Genomic DNA, 24041 nt, shown 5'->3' with positions numbered 1-24041 from the left:
TGATTCACAAGCCTTAGCTTAGGGATACTTCTGTATGGGTCATGGTAAGCTGCCATGCTAAATAAACTTCAGACTTTTAAAGAATGTACCAGTAAGTACAAGAATGTACCAGTAAGTACAAATAAATGTTACCTGAAGCAGTAAGACTGATAACTGGTAAAGTTAGTCCAGACAGGGTAACCACGGAGATGAAGAGGCTTTGCTTGACAGTTTGCAAGCTTGAAATACTGATGAGGAGGACTAGTTTTTCCAAAGGTGAAAGGCAGGGAAATATCTCAGTGTCATGACTATGAACTACCAGGGAGATGACGGCAAGATGAGACTTCTTGTGAGCAACTGGCAGAATCAGTCATACTGTACTGATCATACGGAATGTAACTATCTAGGTATCTGTGGAAATAAATACCAGGGTTTTTAATCTGCTGCTGGTGGTATAGGTTTCTTATCTTGGAGGTAACAGCTAAAGTGGAAGGGAGCCAGTGAGGAAGAGCTTTGTGAGTGTGTCCAGAACTGCATAACTGCCAAGTGAGTTCAGAAGACTTAAGAGAGAAGACGGTAGAAATACCAGCAAATTCCAGAAGCTTCACAAAACTGAGAGAGCCAAGGGAAAAGAAGCTCAGGAGTTAGCAGTTTGCTGAACAGTAGAAGTAGTAACAAGAACTCAGTCAATAAATAATTTAGCAGTATGAGAAAGAGGACGAGAAAACTTGTCAATGGTGGAAGAAAAAGTCAACATGTTTTAGGATGGCTTTGTTAGTTTTCATTTAAAATTTAAACTGTGACCAGAAGGTTTCCAAAATAAATACCAATGACCAATGTCCAAGTCTTACCTTCGAACAGGAAAATAACACATTAAAGGTTGTTCAGGTAAATTAGAAACTTTTAAAGAACTCAGGCATGATGAAGTCTAATTTACATTAAACAAAAAAAACCCAACCAACCAAACAAAAAACCTCTCCAAATTAGGAAATCCTAGAATTAGAAGTCTTATTACTGAGAATTTGGGGATGAGAAATGAGGTACTGGAAAAATAAAACACAGGTGTTATATGTTTCCCTTAAAAAAGGAAAGAGAAGAGCAGGAAAATTACAGATCAGATTAATTCTAATTCCTGGAAAATACAGAATAACTTACCAAACCAGTTTTAATTCATGGAAAATAAGTGAGATACTATTGCTGGACATACTCAGGTCAAACGAACCAGACTTTTTAAAACAGAGTTTTGCTGCATGGTTTGAAATGGTGATGTTGTATGTCATGATAGTATGAAAGGCATGTAACATTCTCAGACAAGCTAAAGAGAATGCCTGGATGAAAGTGCTACATGATTGAATGCAAGCCTGTTTGGAAAGTCCTGACTGGAGAATAGGTAAAAATAGTTCATTAGAAAAATGGTGTTCTACAGAGCTCTACTGTGATCCAACACTATTTAGTTCATCAAAACTCTGGATGAAGGAAGAGTTAATGTACTTACTAAATCTTAAGATAATACTAAGCTGGGAGAGGCTGCAAGTGTGTGGGAAGATAGAATTCAAAATTCATTTGACATTTTGGAAACATGTCTTGAATGAAGATAAGATGCAATTTGGTAGAAATAGTTTGGCAGGAATAATTAATGGCACAGATGCAAGCTAGGAAGCAATGCGCTAGGTAGCAGTTATGTAGAAAATAATCTACAAGTTACAGTGGATCAAAAGAACATGAATCAGTGTCATGCTGCTGTGCAAAACACTGAGCTATATAAATGGGACCTTCCAAGATGTACAGGCAGGAATATTCCCATATTCCTCAGGTAAGGACTTTGAAATACTGTATCCAGTTTTGACATGAGCATCAAGAAACTGATTATTAGAGAGCTATAAAATAACATTTTACAGAATGAAATGTGATTAGATTTGTTATTAAACAAGAGGAAGAAGACTGAAAAAGGTGTGGGTGTTCAGATAAGCAAAAGCTGAAACAAAAAGGAAGGAAATAATATTTTCTTTGTATCTAATTGTTAAGATGAGAAATAGTGGTCTTAATTGCAGCAAAGAGAATTCTGATTAGATATTAAGAAAAAATAGGTTCCTTATGTTGAGTCTAATGAGGCACTAGGGTACAGGTTAATTTCTGGTTATCTGTTCTTGATGACAGAATTCCTCTTGTTCTGTCTTGGTGTGCCTTATATCCTCCTTGCCTCTCCCTTGAACTGATATTTACCTCAGTGAAATAAAGATATTTTTAAAAATAGTGACATATTTTGAAAACATGTATTATGTAATTTATAATACAGAATTAAACAGCATAAAATTGGATTCCTGTCATACATCAAGTTTGGCCAACTTCATGCTGGAACAAGGGATTTCTTTTAATTCGTGACTATTCTTGTTTTGCCAAGGTTACATTGTGTTCAGTGGTCCCCGTCGGGCAAATGGCATACAAGGACTGCGATTTATTATCCAGTCTGAAAAGCCACCACACTATTTAGAAAGCAGAGTTGAAGCATTCTTAAAAACTATGGAGAAATGCATAGAAGACATGACAGAAGAGGCCTTCCAAAAACACATTCAAGCTTTAGCAATTCGTCGTCTAGACAAACCAAAGAAGCTGTCTGCAGAATGTGCTAAATACTGGGGAGAAATAATTTCCCAGCAGTATAATTTTGACAGAGGTAAGACAAATTACAATTCCTGTAGATAAATTCTGTAGTTTGTCTGCACTTGTGACTGTTGAGTGTCATATTAATTTGGTAACAACTTAAACTTTTCTATAGCCTGTGCATAAATTAATGTCTTTTTTTGTGATTTGTGTCCTGTAAGCTGCATTTCTTCCTTTTGCCCTGAGAAAATACATTTGTGGAGTCTGTACTCTCACTGCCTTGGGAGCTGGTAGTAAGAGAAGATAAACATTTTCTCTCACGTTCACTGTGTCATGGGGGTTGGCAAGTGCTCCATTGACCTTCTGTTCTTAAGGCTCAGTGAGACATACACTAGGTCAAGGACTGCATGTGGTTTGAATGCAAATGTTGATGTTGCATAAGTTCAGATTTCTACCTCTGCTGTTCAGATGTCTGTATTACATATGTACCTAATACTTGATTCATCCAAATACACTCACATTCCGGATGGAGAACACATTCAAATGAACCCTAGTCCTCTTCCCATTCTGCAGTTCTTTTGATGGAGCAATGGCAGAGACAACAGCAGATAACTAACGTGTGACCTGTCTTACCTTAGAATACAAACAATAATTTTATTTTTTTTTAATTCATGATACTTTGAAGATCATAAGCTCATAGAAGACCAATTGAGATCCAGCCTATATTGTTACTATTGAAAATGGACTGACAGTTATTTACATTATGATCTTACATAGTATTTGTGTTTTTCACTTTTTCATTATTGTTTGAAGGTTTTTAATCCAAAGGAGTGAGATATAGTAATAATATCGTTTCTAACATAAAATAAAATTAAAATCTAGGTGCAGATCAGATTTTCCTCATATTTTCAGGTCTCAGCTCTTATTCACAACTATAATTTTCCATCTTCCATGCATAATATCCTCCCTACTTAGAACCTGCTCTGTATCCTGTGACTTCTTTATATGCAGAGTATTGGTCTTCCACAATAACAAATACAGTCTTTTTGGTTGACAATGACTGAACTGTTTAATGACTAAACTGAACTGTTCAAATAATGAAGAATTTTGAATTGTCATGTATCCTGGTCTCAAGAGAATGACTGCTGCTGACAAAGTTGCATGCCTGAGTGTAAGGAGTGGCATGAAAACTTATCCCCTCAATTATTTTTTTTTGTGTCTGATGAAACAGTTTAATTTTTCTTCTGCCTTAATTGTTTCTTTTTTTACCATACTTGGATCTGTAGTATCTCTGGAATTTCTTACTGCTAGCTGTAGCCATATCTTTCATATCTAAATCCCACTCTCAACTTAGTATTTCCTTCGACTTCTCTGTCTTTAATTCCCCTCTACCCTCTTGTAATTTTATTGCATTAATGATTGTAATATGACTAAAATTGTCAAAAACAGAAATTAATATTCCAGCCTTAAGAAGTGAAAGGCTTTTTTCTTCAGGGTTTAACATTTTTATTATCACAACTTTTTTGGTTTTACTTAATTTAGAAATTTTCTCCCAAATGTCATTAATTTTCCAAACTGTGTGCATCTTTCTTTCTTATTTCCTCTATGTAGAACTTCTTATTCATTGCTTACAGCCCGTCTCACAGGCTTGTTAGCTGCATATTTGTTCTCTTGCATTAATTTCTTTATTGATCTTTCTGCTAAATGTAGGAAAAGCAAGGATGCCTACAACAAAAAACTAGTGCTTATTCAGCAATGATATTATATAATTAGTTCATTAGAATTTATTTTATATGAAGTAGCTACTGAGAAACGTTGTCCCCAGGTATCTTAAAGGTGATTGATTATTCCTTAACAGGTATGATTTAGGCAGCAGCCCTTGCACTTACTTAGAAGTACATCCTGCCAAAGTACATCCTACCATCCTGTTACCTAACTGTGAATAAAAGCCATCTATAATCAGTTTGCATTAGAACTAGGTAACATTGATTTGAAGATAATATGCAGAAGTAGGCATATCTTTTTAGCTTCTGAATAACATACAGTGGCATCAGTATTATTCAAACATGAGGTTTTTTAGTAAGACAAATCAAATGAACTTCCAGCCAATGGAAGATCATTTTCTGCCAAGCTTCCAGTGATACTTTTATTGATTTAAGTATTAGCTTGAAAGTTAAGAATGAAAAGCATATAATTTGCAGTCAATTACAGCATCTGAATTTGAAAGAAAAATACTCTGAATAAGTAGTGTGCTAATAAGCAGCTATGATTTGCAGACTTGTTCTGATTTTTACTATTGTTGTGCAGATAACATCGAAGTGGCTTATCTAAAGACCCTGACCAAGGAAGATATTATACAGTTCTACAAGGTGAGTCAGTCATGTTTAAAATGTTACATAGAAAGAGATGAAGATATTCTTTGTGTGAACTATGAAAGCATATACTTACGTCTATGGTAGGTAAGTGATGTGATTGATGCAGATACCTTAATATTTTTGTTTTCTGAATCTTACTTAGTTTAAATGCAGCTAGCATACTGTACAACTTTTGGAGAAGGATTGGGTTTTGTTCTTTTTTTCTTACTAGCTCTTATCTTGTCTCATTTATCCTTTCTTTCTGAAAGCTCTGTGACCAAGCTTGGCCAAAGTTACAAGTTTTGTGGTTTTGGGTTTTTTTTTTGTTGTTTGTTTGTTTGTTTGTTTGTTTCTTCAACCAGGGGATGATTCAGCTTACTCTGTGTGCATGAATTGTGAATGAAACAGATATTTTTAAAGCTTGGTTCGCTGTAAATCAACACTTCTTTTTCTTGTTCTCATAGTTAGGCAGAACAAAGGAACAGCATAATGATGCAATAATTGGACATTGAAACTCAGCATGAAGTTGCTAGCTAGATATCTAATATAAGCAATTGAAATACTTGTGGGTTCCCACCCCCAGAAAAAAAAAATTGCCTTATTCTTTCTGGTGTGTAATGAATTTCATAAGGAATGATAAGTCACTGTATTGCAAAATGTATATATTGTTTTATTACTTATGGAACAGCTAATAGCTCAGGGAATACTTTAAAAATTAATGTAGATACATATTCACAGTACTGTATGGCTGACTTTTAATAATATTTTAAGGAACATCCCCAAATTAGTTTCTCATGTTAAAGTTTAAATTAAAATGTAAACACTAATTATTTTACTGTTTAATAAATATATAAAATTATATTTATAAATACATGTATTTATAAATATAATGTCTGGGTGATACTTCCCACGCATGAAGGACTTTTGTTTTTTTACTGTAGGTGCTGTTGGCAGTAGACGCTCCCAGGAGACACAAGGTATCAGTACATGTACTTGCAAGGGAAATGGATTCCTGTAAGTATTGTGCTGAATATAGTATTTAATCAAATCAGTTCTGGTGATTATACACCTTTTAGAGGAAAAAAGTATTTATTTTAATAGGTTTTATTCACATGGGTGCTTCAGATTTTCTGATTCATGTTTGTGGCTGAGTTCTTCAGCTTTTCTGAGGTATACTGGTATTAAAACAGAGTCTTAAAATAGCACTTCCTTTGTGAGCTTTGTGAGCTGTGTTTTGTTCCGTTTTAGAATTCATGAAAGAAAAGGTTAAAAGTGTTTCTGGTTAATATAAGTAAACTGCGGAAAAACTTCTATGTTGTTTTGTTAAGATTTTTCAAGTTTACACTTGTGAATATACAAGTTTGCACTTGTGAATATCCTCCCCAGTCCTGAATCATTTAACCTGGGATGTGACTTCTCTGCTGCCATGAAAGGGAAATTGGAATTTTAATGCATTTTCTGCGAGTCCAAATGAGCATTCTTCCAAGTGCAGGTGCCCTTCCTCTACAGAGTGACACAAAGGAGGAAAGCTAAAAAGCATCCCAGAGAGAACCCTTTCATCTGGAGGTAGACAGGCCGTTTTCTCTGAGAGTGAAAAAGGATTTAAAGCAGTAAAGTATTTTACTGGAATTTTAGGAGAGGGAAGCACTTCAGGTCCCAGGATGAATGTTAGGGTTGAAATTTGAGTATGGAGGTAGAAGGGAGTTTTAAGGTGTTCAAGACTAAGTTCTTATGGATGAGTGGACTGGATGTTGGAAGATATTTTTGGGGGACTTGAATAGGGCATGCATGGGGACAGGCAGGGAAGACTTGGGGTTGCTACCCAGAATGTTGGTATGCAGAGTAACCCCCCCCATGCCTCCATTGCATTTACCATTGTCATTTATTACTGTTCTCAAAATCTGCACTGAAAAACAGTTTTATGTATTCAGTGATCAGTAGATTAGCAATTTTTATTTCTATGTTCTCTTTATGTGTACGTAAAATGGATAAAAGCCACTGCCTCAGCACGTGTTCTCAAGTCAAATAATGAATTAATAAATCTCTATTTCTAAAGACAGTCATGGAGTATAAAATGTTCAGAAAATCTTATTTAGAGATACTTCAAAATTAGTAACCTGTGCTTTATATAGATACCTGTCTTATAAGAGAAAACAGTTTATTGTGTAAAAGATAGTGATTAAATTATGGTCCTGAATTAATTTTGATGATATTAAATAGGCCCTGTTGTTGGAGAATTTCCATGCCAAAATGATGTGAACCTGGCACCAGCACCACCACTACCACAGGTAAAAAGAAATAACACATAGAAAATCCCAGGCTGTATTCTGAATGTAAGTTTTCTAGGGAGAAACAAACTTACTGATATTCATGCTATTGTGGGGCTGATGTTTCAAGTTCTTTTCAGTGTGCATTGTCACCCTCAAAAAAACGGATTTTTCCCTATTTTTTTTTTCCCAACAATCTGTCCTGTTCACTTTGTTCCTTCTATTCCATTGAAATGGAATTATCTACATTGTGGAGTAAGTACAGATTATTATTGTCTGAAAATATCAAATGTATATGATGATGTATCAAGCGCAAAGAGAAAGATGCCTTTGCATCAACAAATTTATCATTTTTGTTTAAAAAGCACCCAAACAACCCAACCCCAAGCGAACAACAACAAAACTCTCTGTTTCACTATCTTAAAGTCTAAAATACTAATGCACATTCCTGTCAATGTGTAACCTGTGGAGGAAACAATTTGACAAATTCTATTCATCATACAAGTATTACAGATTTAATTGTGTGGTTAGGTATGATAGCACGACCCTTACTGAACATCAGATGAATCTTCTTGAAGAAGGAAGGTAACATTTGAAATGCAGATGATCTGTGTTCTCATTCAGTCCTTTTAGGTGAAATAATCACTATGGGTGGAAGTTTCTCTATGAATTATATGTGGATATGTTAGTTGTTAGGACTGAAATATAAAAAAGTTTGTTACTGCAGCTAAAAATAATAGCTCATTAAATTCCTATTGTTTTCATGATCTTGCATCTGATATTCAGAGGATAGGTGGGATGTTCTTAAGTAGAATTTGTAAATAGTAAATGCAGAGCTTGTCTTTTCAAAGTTTCTGCCATATTAGTAATGCAATTACTGCATTATAGCTACTATTTTAAATTATCTAGAGTAAATATGAAACCATTTATTTCATAAGAAATAACACTATTTTGGTTGAATGAATAATGAAGTGTGAATCACTAATACTGTAGAAAAGAGCAAGGAAGATGTGTTTATATGTAGCTGTAGCAAAAGTCAAAAGTGAGGAATTTCTGACTTTTCCTGATGAAAGACACTGAGCAGACTTTTTCTTGCGTACGCTTCTTTGCAGCCAAGTGTGATTGAAAATATGACAGAATTCAAGCGCAGTCTGCCACTCTTTCCGCTGGTGAAACCACATATCAATTTCATGGCTGCAAAACTGTGAAGAGCCCCAGTGGATGAAGAAATGCAAATCATCAGTACTCACATGGTTTCAGGGGAACTTCACAATGAACAAAATTATTAAAGATCATTAGGATACATGGTTCTGTCCGTGACGAAAGTCCTGAATTCCTTCTTGATTCATTTGACATTAGCTGTGTGTTAGGGATAGAGCGTATATAAAAATGAGTTGTGGTCATGTGTCATTTATATTACAGGCAACCTGTTGAAAACCAAAATCAACGGAAACAATAATAATAAAAACCTTGTAGATGCAGTATAATTTAAAAATAATACATCCCTTCAAGTTTTCATTTTGTTAAAATAACCCTCCAGAGCAAGCAAGATTGCTTGAAATATCCTTGTTACTCCTGAAGAATACTGTTTAGTATCCTGATAATTATCTTATTGGGGGATGGAGGGCGTGAGAAAAGTGTGTCCTTTTTGGGCATGGGGTCAACAGTTTTTCTTAAAAATAGAGACTTTCACATTTTTTTAAGTGACATGCTGAATTACACTTTTTTAATTGATCCTTAATGCAGCCAACATATTTTCTATTTAAGTTTTATGAAGATGAGTGGGGGGAAAAAAAGGAAATTTGACAACACAAAAGTGTGTGAATTGACTTAATGAGACTAATTGAGGATATGGGCATGGTTTTAATCTTTCTATACAAATTTGGGAACATTTTATATTAAAACTAGTAAAATGCTGGAAACACTTTAATAGTGCATCTTATTTTTGTTATCAGAAGTGTTGTCCTAGTCTCTTGATACTGTCAGCATCCTGTTTTTCACTGTTACCGTGAATTGTTTCCATCTGGTATATAAAATACTTCTTTTGCTGTAATGTTTTGTTTTCAGTTACATATGTGCAGATGGAGAATTTGGTCTATTTTGCCTCGTTTGTTATGTTAGGTCTCAGTCCAGTGAAGTACTTACAGTATAGTGCAAATAACTTTTAAGCACACATTAGTTCTTGACTCGAGAATGGATGAGTGTCAGATATGGGCCCTGTAATCAATCAGTTATGTCACCATTCTGGTACCTCTGTGTGGGTCCTTCTCATCCTTCACGAAGGCACCTGGGAAAGGACAGGATAGTACTGGATGTGCAGAACTGCTATAGCACAGGGTGTGGTTCAGGTTACATTACAAAATGTTTGTTCCTACTTCTTACACGAAGGCTGTGCAAAACCTAAAGAAGGATCAAGAATTACACTGAAATGCTATATGCATGTATACTCCATAATTTAGTAAAGTGGTAAAACTATATATGGTGTCTAATCTTCACCAAGTTTAGTCACTTCTGCAGAGTGGTCTTGTGCTTGGGACAGCCCCCAAACAGAATAAGGTAAGGGAGTATCTTACCGAGTTCTCCTACCTCTTTAATGCATAAAATAGATTGCAATTATTCAGACAGGATAGAGTATGCAAAGCACTGAAGATACAAAATCCACTCATCAGAGTGTTACTGAGATTTGGCTTCTTATTAAAAGAACCTGAAACTAAGGCCTTGATGTGACACTTATGTCAGAATATGTCAGAATCCTGGTACATTCGATAGGGCTGTTCTTGTCTTTGAATCAATGTTCATTTTTACCCTTGCTCTGAAGCCAAATTAAATGAATGCTTGCCAAGGTAAGGGCTTTAAATTGTCATCTGAGAGTCTCTTCTAATTGAATAAATACAGTGTATTTGAAAGTTGCTTTAAAGGTTAACAGTGCGTGTTTCGGCATCTTTTTAATAAACTTGGTGATAGTTTGTGATGTAACCTGTTGCTGTGGAAGGCCACTAGCATTTTTTTGTCACCTAAGGAAAAAAAAACTTAAATACAGTATAAGCAAAAATGGTAAAGGTGCCTCTGCCACATTTTTCATGGATCTTTCATATAAAATGGTCTTTTTACCCTCTTGAATTTCACTTTTGTTTATAGTTTTCCTTTAGTAAAAGTATTTGTATTATATATATTAAAAGTTTTGACAACATATTATAAAAATATATATATTTTGGGATTTAGTATTTAAACATACCACTCTTAAGGTGAATAAAAGGAAATGGCTTCTGTCATGTGTAAAAATAAATAAATATATTCATGGAATACTATCAACTCTAATTTTAACAAATTATATAAATACATTGGAATGGCAGTGTATTTAACACAAGCTCACGAATCATGTTTTCCAGAGGAAAAAAAAAAAAGTAGAATTTCAAAGTTTTCTGACTGGATGTGGAAACCCATGTAGTTTTCTGGCAACTCTTAATTGCTTTTAAGTGTTCTCCAGCATTTTACAGTTTCTGAGTTTGATATAGCAGTAAATTTTGATAAACTCAGGCATACTAATGGGTTCATTTTAATGGATCCAAAGCTGCAGTGTCTACAAGCAATAAAAAACTACCTAGAATACACTGTAATTCAATTTTAGTGCTTGTTAATTAGTTTATATAAGAAACCATAAGTTATTATTACATAACTGTAATTTTTGCAAGTGCTATTTTAAGCAATTGATGCAAAATTGGGTGCATGTGACACAGCCAGTATGACAGAGTGCTAGAGTTATACTGTTTACAATAAACAATCTGAATTTAATGTTTGGAGTTCTTAATTTGTTTCATTTTATTTTTTTGCATACTGGTAATGTTACATCTATCAGTGTGCATGTTTTCTTGTTACGTTTTAGTTGGGATTTTCTGCTGTTCAGTTGCTTGGACTAATTGGCCTGAATAGCATTGCTGGAGACCTCTGTTGCAGTCTGAGTGTATGATAGAAAGGTAGAAATATTTGCACAAAACAGAATTTTAATTATACAGTCTGAAATTTAAAATTCAGTGCATCATTGCAGCCAGATTGAATCGCCTCTAGTTGAGCTTTATGGGGTTTCTTTTGAGAAATCATAAAATAGAATCACCATCACTTTCCCTGGTCATTTTCATTGTTTTATGCACCCTAAAAGATTATGTTTTGAAAAGTTAGGAGTATGATTGTTAGAATAGTAACTAATGTCAGTTCTGACTGCAAAGATAAAAGTCAGCACACACTTCTGCTCTTCTAGTGGGGCTCCTTGAAGTAGTATCAGACAGCAGTGTTAAAAGAGATGGGTTTTGTTCTTAGCATTGGGAGGAATGGTTGGTACTCTCTGTGGAGAAATAAAATGCCTGCAACCCACTTGGAAAATTATTTTCTCCCTACATCTCTTTCTCCATTCCTGGTCATTAGGGATTGGTGTAAATCTTGACTAATTGGCTTTATTATCTTTTGCAAAAAAACAACTGATCCAAATTTACTTTCATCATTACTGTTAGCCATAAAAAAATGCTTGAGCTTTTTCAGAATACTGTTAAAGCGCTTGGATGTGTACAGCCCTTATTGATCATGTGTTCCACAGTGTAATTATAATGTAATTACAATGTGTAATTATAATTACACAGCTTTTTAACCTCATTTCATATTTTCTAGGTCTTGTTTTAGCACAAGATCAGCAGAATTTTAGTCTTAACTTCTCTCTACCATTTAACTGGTTAGCATGATTTTGCTATAGCTTTACTGTAAACTGAAAAATCATCATCTTCTATGCCTTTCTTTGTTTTTTCCATGTTTTTTTCAATAACTGACTGTTTGAATTGATATGAAATACTGTGTTTTCAGGTCAGTTTTTAATATTGTTATTGCATTTTGTACAATATAAGGCACCTCTGTGCCATTTTAAATTATGAAATCAGAAACTCGGGCACCATTCATAACTTGCATCTAATTTCAAAAGAACCCTTATCTATGTAGATTCTGCTGAAAGGCTTTTATTTGAAACATTTCAGAGTCTATTTACTGTTCAAAGAATATATTAGTGAGCTATAGTATGTGCTGTTGGTGAATATACTGCTAATTGTGAAGTCTGAATTGCACTTAAAAGGAAGAAAGTTTGTGTAAGGCCAAAGGCCCAGCAGAATGGGAAATGCCACAATTAAACCAACTTACTTGAATTCAAGCATCTAACCAGATTTTAAGGTTGAAAATATTTATGGCTTCTTATTATTTCTAAGCCACCTGTTTAACTAAAAGTGCAGCATTAGCAGATAGAGACACCACACTGTCTAGACATTTGCCACTCTTAACTTTTAGGACTCTCCTTAGTGATGCAATGCAAAATTCTGACTTAAATTTCTTGACTGTTCGTGTGAAGGATGAGGGAAGATACACAGCTCCAGGTGGACTTCAGGTTATTGTTGCACTGAGCAAGGAAGTGACCAGGCTTAGCCAATGAGGAAACTCTAGTAAGAGGCATCCAAGCTTAAATCCTACATCTTTCTGAAGATTTGCCAACACTGTACTGTGTGTTAGATGTATGTCCGTCTGCTTCAGATTTCCACTACAACTTTTGGCTTTCCTTTCAAGAGGGGAGCAAGGAATCATGGTACTTTCCTAGCAACTGCCAAAGATACGTAAACTTTTCACTGGAGCAGCAGCTGGAACTCTGAGCCCCTTTCCAGCCCTCCCCTCCACCTATACACAGAACTGGCTTTCCCATGTTACATGTATGCTCATACATGCACATATTCTGCCGGTGAACATTTACTGTACAAAATTAGAACAGGTTCAACAGAAGAGAGTGAGTAGGTCCCTACCCTACGTTACTAAGCTCCTGGGAAGTGGGAAAAATGGGCTAGAGAAAATTCTACTAGAAGATGGAAATTAAGTCAATTTTTTGTTAACTTGCATTACTGCTGAGTTGTGCCATACAAGAACATGCTTTTTGTGTGAAGTCTGTTGTAAAGGTGAGCTCCTGTAATGGGAGAAATAGGACATCTGCTTTTGAATTTCAGGGAGATGTAGGAGATCAATACTAATGCATTTTACATGGTTGAGGCTGAGTCATTTCAAAGCATGTGCAAAAATGGTATTCTGGGAAATAAAATATAAAAAGTGTGGATGTGTACAAATGTTAATGAGAGCTGAGACTAGGATTTGAAGATCTACATTTTGGCTGTGATGCCTTTTAGTGCACACGGATCTTAAAAATGTCCTGAGTGGTATTGAAGTGATGCACTTGATAAAGCAGTGTTAGATCTGGTTTAAAACACCAGAAGCATATGAACATTTCCCAGCAATAGTGCTCAAAAGTGGTTCCCATGGTATTTTTCAAACTTCCCAACTTGAAGTTTAGCAGGACAGGTTTCAACCCAAATGATTATTTGTGCGTGTGTGTAAAAACCAGGGAAGTCCCAAGAGATTAGTGTGCATCAGTGCTTCTGGAGTCGGTAAACTGTCAAACAGTTCAACATTTCCCCACTTTATCTTTTGTCATGACAATAACTTTTAGCCTGCTACAACATGTGCATTCCAAGCCTTCTGCAGTACCAGGAGGAAAAAAAAAGTGTTTCTTATGACCAGTGAGTGCAAATGAACTTCTCTGTTTCAATTGTGAGATACCAGTGTCAATCCCTGGCACATGTCTGCTAAAGGTGAAGCTTCAGGAATGTGAAAAAACATGCAGCTAATTCTTCCATTCACAGATTGGATTAATACTCATTTGCAGATAAAACTATAGGAAGAGAAAGTAATTGTGACAATTCTGCAGCATTAAGCGTATTTTAGGAACACAGGAATCTGCGTATATCTGGATCTGGCATCTCCACAAGCTGATTGTTTAGTTCTGATACTCTTTCTGTCATGTTCAAAGGCAGAAATGTCCCTTGTTCATCTCACTTTGTGTCACTTCTCTCTGACCAAGGTGAGATGACCAGAGTATTCCTGTTGTCCCATCAGCCCAAAGTGTCATTGATGTCCCTTAGCACTGGCATGCAGCAGATATGAGCATCATGCCTGTTCTAGGATATTTTCCCTGTTATTAGAACTTACCTTCTAATCATGGCAGGCTTTGCCAATAGAGTTATACAAAGATGGCATCTACATTATGTGTAAGCCTGGGGAGCCACACTGGACTGCTGCTGAAGCTCAGCGAAGTGGGAGTTTTAAGCAAGTAGAACCATTTCAGAAATAATTTGGAAACAGGTGCTACTCAACTGCAGCAGGAGACTGATCTGCTGTTTTATGCACAATATAATGTTATTGCTGTGAATAATCTAATAAAAATGTACCTTCTGCAGCCTTTCCCTGAAAGTAGACAGGTGTAAGAGTGGATAGCTTGTAGGCTTTGTGTAACTTGAAGAATGTATATGCCAAGAATGCTTGTAGTTTGGATTTTCCACTTGAATTTAGATGTCAGTAATCAATAGTTTAAAGATGTTACGAATGTGAAAATACAAAAGATTGTATACATAATGTAAGAGTGAGCTGGAGTGCTTGCCCGCACTGTGAGCCACTTAAGATGTTGTTGAAAAGGAAAATAATACATATAAGTTGAAAGCAACTAGTTGCATGCTGGTTTGCACTTCTTGTCTGATAATCATGTCTATCTGTCATGTCATTGTGTATAAATTATAAAATCCTGTGAAAAGGGGTCATGTGTTATATCTGTAAATGACCAATGCACAGCTGTGGCAATGTATAGCTAATAATATGTCCCAGGCTTTTTAAAATACTGAATTGAGTAGTTAAGAGTGAATACAAGACCTTATTTTCAGGACAACGTACAGTGTCTGAATAGCCTAAGTCTCTTTGAGCCTTTAAGCAACAAAATAAAAGGTAGCAGAATCTCTCATTAATTTTATTACCTCTATATTTTCTACTAAATAGACCCAAAGAAAGGCAGTTGAGACAATTTGGAGATTAAACCCTATCAAAACTGGCCTGAAAACTGGAGTAAATATGTTGCTCTGTACTATGTTGATAGCCCTAGATTATAAAATATGTGTATCTCTTAAAATGGTTTTGGCATGAACTCTGACTAGTCATTTAAAATAATACTAAATAGTGTTGGAATAGTTTATAGTCCTGGAAGTCTTGTAACATGTTTTTTTTTCTTTGAGACCCAGATTTAAGATCTCAGCCTTGCAAAGAACGAGCATTAAACAGAGTCCTGTAGTTTCATACCTTGTTAGACTGAGTTTTAATTTAGTGATGGTGTTGAGAGATCTGTCACAGAGGTCTGTTTAAAGATGCCATAGGAGTTGCCTTGCTGTTCCCAAGGAGTCACCATACACCATGCAAGCAAAAAGATAACTTAAACCCCAAGATCACATATACCTACATCTGTAAAGTATGCATTAGCAATGTAATCAATCTATCACTTTTTCTCAAGCTAAAGTGAATAATACAAGTCCCAAAACTGTGTGGAATAAATCTGGTTGTGCAGCAGCTTAGGAACAATTAGGAAGAGGTAATTGTTCAGAAAACGGACTTCACACAGAATCAAAACCAAATGTAGATTTGTGTGTGCAATTAAAGACTATAAGGAATAGCACAGTCAGTAAGCTTGAACTGTTTTAATTACTCTGTTGGTAATTTCTGGTTAATTGAAAATGCTGAGGTGCCCTGATAGGTGATAACAGAAGTGTACTGGCAACGAGGTGCACTGTCCTGGTAGACTGGTATTGCTGGAGAGAGACAGAACAATTTGGAGAGATGCAGTAAGAATGGAAATAAGAATGGATAGCACTACAGTATCCACAGACCAACAACAGCTTTTTGAAATAAAAAGCTGAATTTGTAATGTTTCTTCCTGATCCTGAAAGCATGAATGGCTAAAGGTATCAGGAGAGGAGAGGAATCCTCTGTGTGTTGGCCCCTTGATATTTTGGATGCCTTGAGTAAACAGTAAAGTTCTGTTCTTGAGCAGCAGCTCCATCGCATCAAATCTCCTTACTCAACAGGTCTTTGCTTTGGTTTGATTTAATACTCAATGTTACTTTTTTTTTCATCAGAAAGGAAGTTTACTAATTATATCTTACTAATTATATCTCTTCTTTTTCCACTATTTATAATGTGTTATTTAGTGCTATTTCCAGCCAGTTACCTGTGTCTCTAGGTAATGGCTATGCATAGGTATTTGAAATTACCATATAGTCCCTCATCTTTGGAATGAACAACACAACAGAACTTGGTGTTTTATTTATGATGATGCAAGGGAGTGAAAGACCTGAATTATTTTTATTTTTTTTAATTGTTTTTGGTCTCTTGCTGAGTCCTTAGAGCTGGCAGCAAATGATGGGGTTTTTCTGAGCTGGAAGGTCCAGTAGAAGTTCCTTAATTGATGGTAAATACAGAAATCTGTAGTGCCATTTTTACAGTAAGACATACAAGAGTAGGATTGTATGCTTAATTCGCAGAGGAACTTTCAGTTTCACGAGGTGCTCATGCTGTTACTTCCTGTTGTTTGACCAGGCTGTTGTGAGGGAAGACCAGGAAAGGAAAAAACGATTTCTTAATTTTTTTTAAGGTTTTCTTACCTGTTGCAAAGTTTGAAGTGAATTTGCTATGCAAGAAAAAAAATAATCCTATTTCAGAGATTAATTTGTAGAAAGTGTCAAGTTTTTAAAACAGGTTTCATTTTTTTTAATGTGAAGTTTAATTTTCATTGTTTTGAAAAACAGCATGTACTGCAAAATAAAAATGTCATCTTAAAAGATTCATCATGAAGTAAGAAGCTTTCATGGTGTCTTTCCTTCACACTGTAATTGAATTCTTCTTGGTGCTATACGACACATTTGCTGGTACTCCCTATAACAATGTGAAGAGTTCTGCATCTCATCTTTATGCATGAAAATTATTTTCTTCGTTCTGCTGAGGAAAATCGTGTGTGTACGAGTCTACAGCTAAAAATTCAAAGAGAACTTTAAATGCTTAATCGGAGAAAATAAATCACTTTCGAATGGCAGAAATAGTCCAGATGTGTTATTCTATGAGGAGCAAGACTGCGTGAAGACTTTACTAGCGGCTTATTTTGTGTCCTGTGTCCTAAAACCGAGGGTTTTCCAAGGGTTTTCCAAGCCGGCGACGCCTGCGGGGCTGGCACGGGGCTCCTTTCCCGCCTCCGCCGGGCCCGGCCCCGCTGCCGCCTCTCCAGAGAGAGCCCCGCGAGACGCCGGAGATGGTGAGAGGGGCCGGACGCGCTGCCGGGGTGGGTGCCGGGCTGGCAGGGGGTGATGAGGGAGAGCTCGGGGAGAGGAAGGAAATGGAAAATGGTGCCCGGGACTGGGCCCGGGGATCGCCCGTGTGCGGCGGGAGCTGGGGTGCCGGGGCAGCTGGGGGTGCCGGGGCAGCTGGCGGCGCCGGGGCTGGGCGTGCGGCCCGGGAGCGGGGCGGCTGCCCCTGCGTGACGGGGTTCGTTTGCGGCAGCTTCGGGCACGGCGAGTGGAGCCGCGGGTTTGCCGTGCGTTGGAGGTGAGGCGGAGGGGTTGCCTGTTACTCTGAGGGAAAAATAATAGTTCTGTGCGGGCACGGGCATCACGAGTGGGATTATCTGCATTTGTCAGCGCTGCTCGTTCCGCACCAGGCCCTGGGGAGGTTGCACTGGTGGAGTGATCGGTTCTGTGACAACAGGCACCACAGGGAGACTCGTGAAAACGAGCAGTAGCACCTTCAGAGCAGGGGGCTGTGGAAAAGAGTAAATGGTCATGGCAGGGACAGATCATTCCACAAAAGAGAACAGGTTACATAGGCCACGATGGTTGTGGTATTTCCCAGCATTTGACATCACAATGAGCTTCACAGTGAAGTGCTGTAGCACAGAATTGGGGGTGTAAGAGCCAAGTGTTCGAAAGGAAAGGGAAACTTTCCTTTCCTCTGAAAGGAGGTGGGATAGAGGGTGGGGACAGCTTTTATTATGTGTCACAGTAGAGACACAGACCTGCGTTACCTCCATCACGTGCTGCGTGTGCGAGCGGTGAGGATGTGTGTCTGTGCCATAAGCCCGTGGCGCTGGCGTTGGCAGTTGCTGGGAGAGCAGCAGAGGAGCTGAGGCAATCACTCTGCTCCAGCCTCTGGTGACAGCTCCGTGTCTTCTTCAAGACCATCCCCTGGCTCTGGACCCACCACCTTCTTCCTTGGCTAGTCTGAGTCTTCAACTTCTCACCCTTTTTTCAGCTGCCTCCTTCACCCAATCCGTGATCCACAGCCCCCTGTACCCAAAGCAATTCTGCAGCTCCTGGGCTCTGTATGACAGATTAGTGACTAAAATCTCTCACCCATTATTCTCAATGCCTGCTTAGTCCCCAACTTCCTTGTCCTTCACTACACCTGTTGCTGAATCCACATTTTAACTTTTGCCTCTGAGAGGGATAGGCTAACCAAGGAAGGCACCGACAGCTCTTGAGGACAGGCTTTTTGGTTTTAGGTCTATCTATACTGCACTGCAGGTAGCAATAGGTGCTAAGACCCATTTCTTCTCTTAATGTGGCCCTTATGCAAAAAACCCTTGGAGAAATTCCAGTTTAGTTTCACCAAGTCCCAAGTGAGCAGTTTCAACCTTCAAATTTTCAAGGTGCTTGGGAAGATTCTTCATTCAAGTCATGAAAGCCACCACCTCAACCACCAATCTGCAGTCCTCCCTACCTCCTAATTTTCAAATTCTTGCTGCAAATTTGAGACACTCAGAGGGTGCTGCACTTTCCCATTAAGTAACCAAACTATCACAGAAGAAATCTTCTGTAGTTACTCAGAGTGGGCCACATAGCATGTTTTTTAAAGTCTGAAGAGGTTCTTAGGAATTGGAAACACAGTCTTATTAAAGGAAGTATCAGGTGACCTTGTGGTGGTAGCAGCCTTCCAGTGTCAGGTGGGAGTGAAGGAAGAGGAAAGATCCTTGCAGAGCTCTGTAATTTAAGGCTGACTTATTTTTTAACAGAAAGGATCATGTAGCTTTCCAAAAGTTTGTACTAAGTCTCCTCTTGTCTCTAGCCTTCATAGTCTGGGGGAACTCTATGTATGCATAAGTATGTGCAGGCACATGGGTGCTGGGGAATGAAGAGCAGTATAAGCCTTCATTAGAGAGCAAAATAAGAGAAATTTCTTTGGCAGCAGTAGGTAACTGATTAACTGCGTACTTTACATAGTGAATGAAGAACAGAATCACAGAGCAGTATGGGAATTGTCTGTCCCTTTCAGCATCTGGCTATGCTGGCTTGCTAATATATCTGCTTGGAAGAGATGCCTGGTTTGCACATTGAAAGGATAAACTGCTTATCCTGTTTTTTGTAATTCTGTCACCAAGAGCAAAAGCTCATCTGACTGGTTTAACTTAAGGGTAAATACAAGGCAATGTGGTTGAAGGAGATAGAAAATGGAAAAGGGACTCTGAATCAGCTGATTTGTATTTAAAGTCTTTATTCTGCGTGCTCTCTCTTTCTAAAAATATTTTTTTCTGGTTCAGAGAAATAAAATATAAATTATACCATTGCAGGAAGTGCATAAAATCTGTCAGAGGAATAAATTGTATTCACCAGAGCTGTAAGCTTGAAAAGAACATTGCAGAGATAACACATGTTCTTGGCTTGGGAGGAGTCCTGTCCATTAGAAATACATCTCTCTGGAGATTGATCTGAACTTTTGAGCTTTCAATTGAATAATTGCTCTGTGAGATTTGAAATATTTTGCATTATTTAATTTCCCATTCACCAAAATGGAACAAAATGCAGTTGGTGGTTTAAAATGTTGAATTAATTATGACATTTTGTTAAGTTTCCTTTTGTCTTTCCTTTTTCAGTTTATTTCAGAGACCTCAGCTCATGCAGAAAGTGTATCACCCCAATACAGAGGAGAGAGCAGTCAGAAATTTGTCAACTTGGATAGCCTTAGACCTACTTTTGCCTACTAACCACTATGATGCAAGTCTGAAGTGACGTTACCTGCATATTAAAGAGCAAGATGGAGATACTAAGCTTCCTTCAACTGACCCTTTCTGCTACAGCCTTTCATGGAGAACAGGTCAGATTCACATACACAGAGCTGTAATAAGTTATCTAAATCTAGCAGCAAAGAAAAAGGTGAATTAATGTAGGCAAACAGTGATGTGTCTGAAAGTGAGACTGATGAGATGACTGCATCAGTCTAATGGCTGTCTTGAAAGAAGCAGGTGCCTGTCTCCATCCTCCTTCACAGCCACCCACCTTATGCTGTTGGGCAGCTGTCAGGAGTTGGGAATGAGGAACTGGAACAGCTCCTGCCATTACAGTGGCTTGGTTAAAACCATGCCCTTAGCCTATAGGTTTATAGAAAGTCTAATACGATATTACATACAGTATGAAAAGAATCAATGGATCTGTTGCTCCAGCATCTTTATTTGTTCACTTCCCAGTCAGTCCTGTTAATCTAAAGTCTCCTTAAATTCTAGTATCAGTTACTTAAGTAAGACCAATATTTGCTTAAGAGTGTTAACCGTGAATGTACACCCCACATGTGACTTAGAAATATGTGGGCCAAGTCTGTACATGAACAACTGCTTTTGAAGCTGGCCTAGAGGGCTGCCCGAGTCAGGCTTCTGACAGACAGACTTGTGCTCCTGCTGCCTGACACACACGTGCTGCAAGCAGGATGGCTGCTGCCAGCACCTGTCCCTTCTGGCAGGACCCACCGTGTGGGCTCAAACATGGCATTTTTTGACAAAGCAGGTTCAAATATTGATGCCTTAGATCACAGGCAATATAGACACCTATGATCTGCCTCATCTCCAAACTGGAAACCAAACATGCTACCCGTATTAAAAGAAGAAAGGCCCACAGCAATTACTTATGCAATGAATGATGGGAAGGGAAATTGCACCCTTGCTGATGACGGGCCTGTCAGCCTTTTAGGATGCAGCATGTTGGTCTGTAACATTTCAAATTTCTCAGCTGAAGCAACTTTCTCCCTTGTCTGTATCGCTTATTTTTATGTCATCCCTCCAATTATATTTTTGTCTGGCATAATTTATAGCAAGCTGTTTATGAGACTAGAATGACTGTCAGCTTGGAGAAGAGACGTGGTTCTTCCGGTATACAGTGTGGGTTAGAAGGCTGGTAGAAGGCTTGTGGCCCAAAGTGGATAGCAGTGTACCTGTCCATGAAAAGAGGAAAGATTTGTTTCTTACTCCGGTTTCTTGCCATCCCATGTGCTTGTAATGAATAGTTCTAAGTTTAATTTCCTGATTTTTTATTCTGTTTCTGGTTTAGGTATGCCATGTTGTATACTAACATCATAAAAACACTAAACAGGCACTTTTTTACTTTGACTTCCTATGCCTAATGTTATAGTTGATTATTATTTTTAGATTATGAGAGAGTTACTGCTGTCATGTAAACCCTCCAAGATGCTGGTTTTAATTTAAAATGGCAAGTGCCTTTGTTTTGTTACTGGACTCTTGTCTGCACTTACTGCATTGGAGCAAAATTATTTTCAGACAAATGGATCTTGCATGTTTTTATATATCCTTTTATATGCTTTCGATGAGAGAGCAAATCAACAGGTTAAACAGTAATTCTCTCCCACAAATCACCCGTCCTTTAAAGAAAAAGGCACATTTACAATTTATTCACCAGTGTTTGGTGGCAACCACTTCATGATAAAACACAATGCTGATTTTATGATGCACAATCAAAAAATAAGCTGTTATCTAAACAGGACTTCAAGAGCGTGATAACAAAAGTTTTAAACAAAAAGAAAAGTTAATTTGTATTTTGGGCTTAGAAAAAAAGGCAAAGGCTGGAACTGAGAACAGTTACAAATATCTATTGAAGAAAACAACATATGGTCATCACCTTGATGCTTGCAGTTGGATTCAAAAAAATCTCAGCTCAATAGCAGGTTTCCACACGAGGGGAAAAAAGTAATATTCCCTTAGGATTCAGTCCTCAGACTAACCACCACCAGCTGTTTTTTGAGAGAGGAGTTATCTCTGGAACACTGCATTTGCTTTGTGTCTGCTAATGTCAAGGCTTAGCACAGGACAAAAACATGAATGTAGAAGTACCAATTCTGCTAAGTACAGGCTCAGGTGTTGCTAAATTGGCAATTATAACTAGATAGTCTGTGCTCCCCCACCATGATCATTGTTGGCACTGGAAGTTTTGTCTCAGTTCAGTGAGTATTCTATTTTGTAAATTCTCATTTGTCTTCCGTTTGACAGCCTACAGTGATTTTCTGTAGCTGTACTAACTGCTGTCAAAGGCAGAAGCTCCAATCACCAGAAGCATAGGAGAAGGATTACCCAAAACCTACAGTTCCTACAGAGTCAGAAAATGGGGAGGTTAACTATAAAAGGACTGAACCAGAATATGAGATCAGATCATCTCAAATACTGCATGTATTCAGGATTGCAAATCTATATCCAACTATCTTTATCTCTGACCTTTAAAAGTAATTTTTCAGCACAACTGTAATTACTAGCAGGAGCAGCAGAAGCAGGAAAACAAAGTGCTGGCAAGGCCTAGTATTTTACCTGCTGGGGACCTAGATGTGCTTTTAGATAATGCAAAATTTTAGGGATGATCTTGGTCTGGACGTGATACGAAATCTGTATCTCTTTTCTGCCAAGCAGTTGGTACAGTTCCCAAATCCTGCCTCAATGCTCTCATTTAATCTTTTGTTATTTTGCAGATCCTGAGGCTAATCTGTCCTCTGTAAATTTATCTTATTGTGGTCTGTCTGCATTTTGGTGTCAGCCTTATAATGCACCACTAAAGACAGAGGATGTTTAAAACAAATATTGTACCTGCTGGGGGAAAAAAAAAATGCATGAAGCTTGCTCAGTGGAGCAGATCAGTCTCATCCCCATCCTTACTTGAATTAACAGCTTGGTCAGCTATCTGCATTTAGGCTGTGCTTTCATTGTACATTGATGGTAGAGGGCACCCTGTGCCCTTTATGCCTTTGACTTACAGATTTGGCTTCCCTCCCAGAGGAAGAGAGAGGTACTAGTCTGCCAACCTGGCTCCAGTACAAAGTGATGACTTTCAGGCCAACCCAAAGCCCTGTAGTTGCCAACTGCCCCAAGAACAAACCTCTGGTACATGTATGCAGTAAGCTGGCAGAGGTCTGCAGATCCCTTTTTTGTATCATAGAATCATAGAATAGCTAAGGTTGGAAGGGACCTTTAAGATCATCTAGTTCAAATCCCCATTCATGGGCAAGGACACCTTCCACCAGACCAGGTTGCTCAAAGCTCCAGCCAACCTGGCCTTGAACACTTCCAGGGATGGGGCTTCCATAACCTCCATGGGCAACCTGTTCCAGTGTCTCACCACCCTTACACTGAAGAATTTCTTCCTACTGTCTAACCTAAATCTACCCATTTCCACTTTAAAACCATTACCCCTCACCGTATCACTACATACCCTGGTGCAAAGTCCCTTCTCAGCTTTCCTGCAGGCCCCCTTCAGGTACTGAAAGGCTGCTATAAGGTCTCCCCAGGGCCTTCTCTTCTCCAGGCTGAATAAGCCCAACTCTCTCAGCCAGTCTTCAGAGGAGAGGTGGTCCAGCCCTCTGATAATCTTCATGGGCCTCCTCTGGACTCGCTCCAACAGCTCCATGTCCTTACTCTGTTGAGGGCTCCAGAACTGTATCATTAAGTAAGAGTAAGGGAAAGAGGGTCTCAGCTTTGAGCTTTCTCCTAGCAATCCTTGTACCTATCCTGTTGCTTGAGCTGGGAGCATATTACCCTTGCTTCCTGGATAAGCTGTTACCAACAAGTGATGGTCATGCCCCAGAACAGGGCTATCTGCTGGACTGCAGGTCCTTCCTGTGGAGGTAACCAAGTCTGAAGGCAGGAGCA

The 24041-nt window shown here is 38.1% G+C and overlaps 1 protein-coding gene across 3 annotated transcripts in view; it reads left to right on the top strand.

Annotated features, from left to right (window-relative positions):
• IDE (insulin degrading enzyme) overlaps nucleotides 1-15388 on the top strand; it is a 61745-nt gene extending 46357 nt beyond the window's left edge. For all 3 annotated transcript variants that reach the window (XM_051617137.1, XM_051617136.1, XM_051617135.1), the window contains exons 21-25: nucleotides 2381-2653; nucleotides 4888-4949; nucleotides 5876-5948; nucleotides 7155-7222; nucleotides 8314-15388. In XM_051617137.1, coding sequence (XP_051473097.1) covers nucleotides 2381-2653; nucleotides 4888-4949; nucleotides 5876-5948; nucleotides 7155-7222; nucleotides 8314-8409 — 572 coding nt within the window. In that variant the 3' untranslated portion in view covers nucleotides 8410-15388. The remainder of the gene's footprint in view (nucleotides 1-2380; nucleotides 2654-4887; nucleotides 4950-5875; nucleotides 5949-7154; nucleotides 7223-8313) is intronic.
• Nucleotides 15389-24041: the final 8653 nt, after the last annotated feature.

The sequence above is a fragment of the Apus apus genome, chromosome 4 (genome assembly GCF_020740795.1).
Source record: "Apus apus isolate bApuApu2 chromosome 4, bApuApu2.pri.cur, whole genome shotgun sequence".
Classification (NCBI taxonomy): Eukaryota; Metazoa; Chordata; class Aves; order Apodiformes; family Apodidae; genus Apus; species Apus apus.
This window is presented reverse-complemented; position numbering and strand designations above follow the sequence as displayed.